We start from the raw sequence: 7,260 nt of genomic DNA, 5'->3' as shown, positions 1-7,260 counted from the left end.
GCGGACAAGTTTGTGATTAAATGCTATACATAAAAAATGAAAGGGACAAGTGGTAGAAACAATGGATGGATTGACTTTTATTGACTTTTCCCTAACAATCCAAACGTCCCCATGTTTTCTGAAATTGATAATGTTTGAGGGATTCTAAAAAAGGGGGAACAAAATCATAAACGACTTTTTTTTTTTAAATTGTCATGTGTAGTTTTTAAAAAAAATAAGAAATGTAGATTATTAAAAACAAAACTATCCTTCATAACCTTCCACATATAATGTTGCCATTTTCTCTAACCTACATATTGCATAAAGGGGACATACATATAAAACAATATTCATATTACAAAAGAGAGTAATACAGATTAATTAAAAAAAATTGATTATTGAGACCCAACAAATGATTCATAAAGTCACAGATTTTAAAAGTAAATGATCTTGTATAAAAGACAACTGCTGAAAATGTATAAAGTAAATAATAATATGTTTCCAGAAGTGGTCCAGAAGGTGTTTCAAGTGTGAACCACTAAATTTGAATTAAGAGGGATTTATGTGTATTCAAAAGCAAAGGTATGAACACATGTAAAACAAATATGTACATCATTTAAAGGAGTTACTCTACAACATCATTAAAAATCAAACATGATTTCTGAATATCTCTATACACATAAAAAGTATTCGTAACATGTTTTGTCCTGTTTATTCTCATCTTTACAGTCAAAGTGTTGTGTTCATTTTTAAATAAAAGTACACAATGTTGTATATTAAAACATGTACTTGACTGAAAAAAGCAATAATCTGAAATATCTAATCTATAAATGTTAGAATCTACGTGCTGATGTTGTTACAAAGTCGAAGTTAAGATTTGACAGTTTATTTCAAATCCTGCAGTTTCATTTGCTGCTGCTGTTCTCACCAGCACACTTGTGTTTCTTACACTGGTACTTAGAAGACAATCTTTCACCACACACACTGCAACTCAACACTTTCTCTCCTGGGTGTCTTCTCATGAGTCTTTTCAAAATACGGACTTTGTATACAACTTTTACAACACACTGAACATGTTTAAGGTTTGTCTGCAGTGTGTCTTGTCATGTGTGCTTTGAAATGGTGCATTTGAGTAAAATCTTTACTGCAGACTGAACATGAAAAAGGTTTTTCTCCAGTGCGTACTCTCATGTGTCTTTTCAAATGCATACTTTGTATAAAACTTCTACAACATACTGAACAAGTATAAGGTTTTTCACCAGTGTGTGTACTCATGTGTATTTTCAAGTAGTTCTTTCGAGCAAAATATTTACCGCAGATTGAACATGAAAAAGGTTGTTCTCCAGTGTGTATTCTCATGTGTTTTTTGAAATGGTCCCTTCGAGTAAAATCTTTACCGCAGATTGAACATGAAAAAGGTTTTTCTCCAGTGTGTGATCTCATGTGTGCATTTAAACGTTCATTTCTTACAAAACTTTTACCACATTCTGAGCAGGAAAACGGTTTTTCTCCTGTGTGTGTTCTCATGTGTACTTTTAAACTTTGATTTTTTTCCAAAACTTTTACCACATTCTGAGCAGGAAAAAGGTTTTTCTCCAGTGTGTATTCTCATGTGTATTTTCAAAATGTATCTTTGAGTAAAATCTTTACCGCAGATCGAACACAAAAAATGTCTTTCTCCAGTGTGTGTTCTCATGTGTTCTTTCAGAAGACTTGGGTATTTAAAAGTTTTGTGAGAGTGAGAAGATGTGAAGTGAGTGTTGTCAGTGTGACATGTCTTATCATCTTTAGAGTCTTCATCATCAGTGTCAGGAGAGTGTGACGTTGTGTCCTCACTATCTGATAGTGGAGCTAAGAGCTTGTCTGCTTGTGATCCTCCACAGTGGTCTCCATCAGCTTCTGTTGTCATGTGTTGTGTTGAGCTGCTGCTTGGAGGCTCCCCCCCTCCCCTCTCCTCACTTTCACCTTTCACCTCATCATCTTCACTCTTCACAGGGACACCAGTCACTGGCATCTTGGTGACATCAACCTCCTCCAGTCCTTCAAGACACTCTCCCTGCTGACTGATGCTGTGTTCCTCCTCTTCCTCTTTAATGTGAGGGGTCAGTGGGTCCTCCTCTTCCGCCTTAATGTGAGGGCTCGGTGGATCCACCGCTTCCTTTTTAAAATGTGGTGTCAGTGGTTCCTCCATCTCCTCTTTAAAAAAGGGTAGCCATTGGTGTTCCTCTTCATTTTTAAAATGGGGGATCAGTAGGTATTCCTCTTCCGCCTTAATGTGAGGGGTCTGTGGATCCACTGCTTCCTTTTTAAAATGGGGTGTCAGTGGGTCCTCCTCTTCCTCTTTAAAATGGGGGATTAGTGGGTGTTCCTCTTCATTTTTAAAATGGGGGATCAGTGGGTATTCCTCTTCCTTCTTAATGAGGTTGTGCTGTGGCTCCTCCGTCTGCATCCTGAAGCTCCACTTCTGTTGCTCAGGGTGAAGATGTTCTTCACAGACGTCTGCAAGACAAACACAAGTTTGAGAAACATCCATATCTGCTCAGTCACATAATGCATTAAGTACTTTGACATGCACTTAGGAAAAACAAGTTATTGTATGAACTGTCTTGAAATCTCAGTGATGCACAAACACGTTACTCTTTACAACATTTTTCACAGGAAAAGAAAAACCAACTAGAACAACAGGACTTTTTACTATGGATAAACGATTTGGTTTAAAATTGATTTTACGATATATTATTTCATATTGAATTACTAATAGAACCATTTTAAAACAGGCTACAGAGTCTCCTAATTTAGTTGTTGAAATATGCAGTAAAATATTACATCATTTCCAGTATTATTTTCTCAAATAAAGTAACCAGATATTAACAGTAAATAAACAAGTACATTAAAAATATTTTTTTCAACAAAATAATACAATTATAAATGATACAATATGTTACTGCATATGTCAGCTGCCAAATTAGGAGCTTTTGTAACCCGCTTTAAAATTCTTCTAGTATCAATTATACACCAAATTATATATCGTGACATATATTGTTATTAGGATATAGATTTGAGGTCATATCGCCCATACCAAACATTGGTTCGTCGAGTCATTTTGTTTGGCCCACCAATTTTATTTTTTAATATTCTTCAGATGTGTGTGTATGTTTAAAATGTGGGACTACTGTTCTACATCTCGTGGAAGTGTCATGTCATGGGGATGGTGTGCTTTCAACTAAGGGTGTGACGATACGGTCAGCCCACCAAAGGATACTCGATATTGGCTTTAGGAGAACAAGACAATATTTTGGTGGTTAACATGATTCTTACACGTGTGTGTACTTCATGTGTATATGAATGTACTTTCCCTTGTGTGCTTAGTTTGACTGTAACTTCATAGTGGATAATATCTATAAACAACCTCAATTGTTTTACATCTTTAATTTGAAGGACTGTTTACTTATCTGACAAATTCAAAGGAAACTGCACTTTTTTAAAATGATGCCTATCATTCACAATCCTTATGTGAGACATATGTTTTAAACTTTTATAAATTTAATTATTAAATAAACGTGAGCAAAAATCAGCTAACATTGGAGTCAATGGGAGCTCCCCTATTAGACCCACAAAGTCCTCCAAAAAAATTGCCAACAATACACCATTTACATTTTGTGACCTGAATATTAACCAAATATTAGTGATATTGTTATTATAAGCACTAACGCTAAGGACCTACTTTTAGCGGCGCATTGATCACAGAAGTAACTAGCTTATGCTGCTATATTGACATACTGAGCTGCTTCCTCACCTCTAAGATGGTGAAAGCTAATTCTAGAATATAAATCATGCTTCTCACTTATGTAGTAGAAGGTTGTGGACATAAACCGAGAACTTGGTCAACACTGACATCCAACTTAGACCTGGAGATGGCTAGAAAGATTAAGTAATATGCTCTTTTGCACCCACCCTTTTTAACCGTTTGCGATGATTAATTCCTCATCTAAACGGGAAGATATGAACATCCCATCAGTCGGCATCCCAGTGAAAGCAGACATTGTATGTGTGGAGAGACACAGCCGACGGGCCGACAATGGGCGGAAAGCAGCAGCGCGGGCCCACCTGGAGGTCAGGAGGCGGGGCATGCGGCGGCGAGGAGAGGCATGACACACGCGAAGCGACACTGCAGCGGCAATCTGAGCCAGGTGCGTATATTACACACCTGCTTACAATCTGTCTATCTGCTGCTAGAGTACAAAAAGGGCGAGGGAGGAACGAGCGGGAGAGCAGCACGGAGGAGGAAACAACGGCCAGCAGATGAAGAGCGCAACGACCCACACCGAGAGAGCGATGACGCACCCCCGCAGTGGACGCAAGCCCCGGACGCTGTTTAATATAGATTAGAATAGGCCGTGCAACTAATCATATGTCCTGAGTTCCAGTTGAAAGTGGGTGCAAGTTCATGCCCACGCACACACACTCTTATCGCCCACATTCTTCACACTGTTTACGTGGCTTCTTGGCCGAGGTCTGAAGGACAACACCAGATATGAAGTCAGAGTCCAGGGAGAAAAAAAGCACCAGTCAATATCGCACAGAAGGAACCTTCCTGGTGTTACCTGACGGCACGACCACTGAGCTGCGACACCACTACAAAGGCTCCTCCGTGCTCGTGCTCGTACCACCTGGCTTGGTAGCCTCGTACCCGCCTACCAAGCCAAAGACTTAGGTCCAATGAGGAAACAGGGCGTAACGGCTGCTGATTGGACCGACACGCAAATACCACATTTTCAAAACTCCCCGTTGTCAATTAAAAACATAGTTATGGGCTGCACTTTGGACACACCTGCTGTAGGCTACGAGGAGCGAGCAGCTACACAACAGCTAAGCTAAAACAGCACTTTTAAGCATATCAAAAAATTATAGTTGCTTAATACGTACACAAAGTCTCCAAAACAAAAGTCTGATAGAAAGTATCCAGTAACAAACGTGCCCGCATCATTCAACATTGTGAGCCATGAGCTTGACTTCATGAATTATTGTGGCCACCAGGTGTTGGGAAAGATCAAGTAAAACAATTGCAAAAGCATCCGTCATAAGGTTACTGTTTTTTATATATTTGTGTCAATATGTAGAAGCATCCTCAGCCTTCCCGGGAAGGTCCATTCAGAAGTACTGGAGAGGAGTTTATGCCGCATAGTTGAACCTCGAATTCAGGAGGAACAGTGTGGTTTTCATCCTGGTCGTGGAACTGTGGACCAGGTCTATACTCTGGGCAGGGTTCTTGAGGGTGCATGGGAGTTTTCCCAGCCAGTCTACATGTGTTTTGTGGACTTGGAGAAGGCATTCAACCGTGTCCCTCGGCAAGTCCTGTGGGGAGTGCTCAGGGAGTATGGGGTATCGGACTGTCTGATTGTGGCGGTCCGCTCCCTGTACGATCAGTGTCAGAACTTGGTCCGCATTGCCGGCAGTAAGTCAGACACTTTTCCAGTGAGGGTTGGACTCCACCAAAGCGCCTATTTTGTTCATAACTTTTATGGACAGAATTTCTAGGCGCAGTCAAGGCGTTGAGGGGATCCGGTTTGGTGGCTGCAGGATTAGGTCTCTTCATCTGGCCAGGAACTTTAGCTCTAACTGGATCGGTTTGCAACAGAGTGTGAAGCGACTGGGATGAGAATCAGAACCTCCAAGTCCGAGTCCAAGGTTCTCGTACAGAAAAGGGTGGGGTGCCATCTCCGGGTTGGGGAGGAGACCCTGCCCCAAGTGGAGGAGTTCAAGTACCTAGGAGTCTTGTTCACAAGCGAGGGAAGAGTGGATCGTGAGATCGACAGGCGGATCGGTGCGGCGTCTGCAGTAATGCGGACGTTGTATGGATCCGTTGTGGTTAAGAAGGAGCTGAGCCGGAAGGCAAAGCTCTCAGTTTACCGGTCAATCTACGTTCCCATCCTCACCTATGGTCATGAGCTTTGGGTCATGACCGAAAGGATAAGATCACGGGTACAAGCAGCCGAAGCGGTCTGTTTATTTCAAGTGTTCGTTTTCCCTTATTAGCTCTTGTGTTATTTATTTAAACCCATATTTGTTCCCACTACCGCACCTTTAGTTGGAGTCTTTAATCTCGTTATATGCAAATATAATGACAATTAAGTCTATTCTATTCTATTCTAAATTAGTTTCCTCTGCCGTGTGGCGGGGCTCTCCCTTAGAGATAGGCTGAGAAGCTCTGTCATCCGGGAGGAACTCAAAGTAAAGCCACTGCTCCTCCACATGGAGAACAGCCAGATGAGGTGGTTCAGGCATCTGGTCAGGATGCCACCCGAACGCCTCCCTAGGGATGTGTTTAGGGCACGTCCGACCGGTAGGAGGCAACGGGGAATAGACTATGTCTCCTGGCTGGCCTGGGAACGCCTTGGGATCCCCCGGGAAGAGCTGGACGAAGTGGCTGGGGAGAGGAAAGTCTGGGGTTCCCTGCTTAGGCTGCTGCCCCCGCGACCCGACCTCAGATAAGCAGAAGAAGATGGAAGGATGGATGTGTAACACAACTTGATGTTTCTTGAAAACAGCGTCCAGTAGTTGATGTTGTTGCTCCTTCTCCTCTTTTGTTGGACAAAATTCCTCCTTGTACTCTGCTATCGTTTTTTTTTCTAACATCACAAATATTTCTTCAATGGCAGCAGTTAGTCGCTGATTCAGCAACACTCACATCATTTGTAATGTAGACATGTTCACACAATAAAAACACTTTACACTTACATTGGATCTCTGCTTTGATGTGTCGATCACTTCCGCCTCTCTTTGTTAGCAGCTAACAAGCTAAGCTAACCAGCAGGCTAGGCTAGCACGTCAAAGTGCACTCAGACTAATGTATCCGCATACAAACAATTAATAACGACGTTTACTCTGTTAAACGACACACATGTGCACATGTACGTTGTAATTAAGACCTAGAAACCATAATAACCAAAACAACGTATTCTCCGCCAGACGCCATCTTGTTTTGTTCTTCCTCCTGTGTGACGTCATCGAAGTGTTCTCAACCGCGGAACAAATGTTGGCCAAACACGCGTTTCACTTGGACAATAGTGAGTGGTGCACACTTCCTTCAAACACGTGTTTTACTGGGACAATAGTGAGTGGTGCACACTTCCTTCAAACACGTGTTTCACTGGGACAATAGTGAGTGGTACACACTTCCTTCAAACACGTGTTTCACTGGGACACTAGTGAGTGGTGCACACTTCCTTCGCCCGGCCACAGAAGACAAAAAAGAGTTGCTGGTGTAACAATAGGAAGAAT

At 41.7% G+C, this 7,260-nt stretch overlaps 1 protein-coding gene across 1 annotated transcript; it reads right to left on the bottom strand.

Annotated features, from left to right (window-relative positions):
- Positions 1-62: 62 nt before the first annotated feature.
- On the bottom strand, positions 63-6,968 carry LOC133537316 (zinc finger and SCAN domain-containing protein 12-like). Its single transcript, XM_061878347.1, has 2 exons — positions 6,718-6,968; positions 63-2,478 (listed from the first exon to the last, which is right to left on the bottom strand). The coding sequence occupies exon 2, from the start codon at positions 2,426-2,428 to the stop codon at positions 1,457-1,459; it is 972 nt and encodes a 323-aa protein (XP_061734331.1). The 5' UTR covers positions 2,429-2,478; positions 6,718-6,968; the 3' UTR covers positions 63-1,456.
- Between the last annotated feature and the right edge of the window lie 292 nt (positions 6,969-7,260).

Source organism: Nerophis ophidion, linkage group LG18, assembly GCF_033978795.1.
Source record: "Nerophis ophidion isolate RoL-2023_Sa linkage group LG18, RoL_Noph_v1.0, whole genome shotgun sequence".
Classification (NCBI taxonomy): domain Eukaryota; kingdom Metazoa; phylum Chordata; class Actinopteri; order Syngnathiformes; family Syngnathidae; genus Nerophis; species Nerophis ophidion.
Note: the sequence above shows the minus strand (reverse complement) of the source record. Positions and strands in the feature narration are given on the sequence as shown.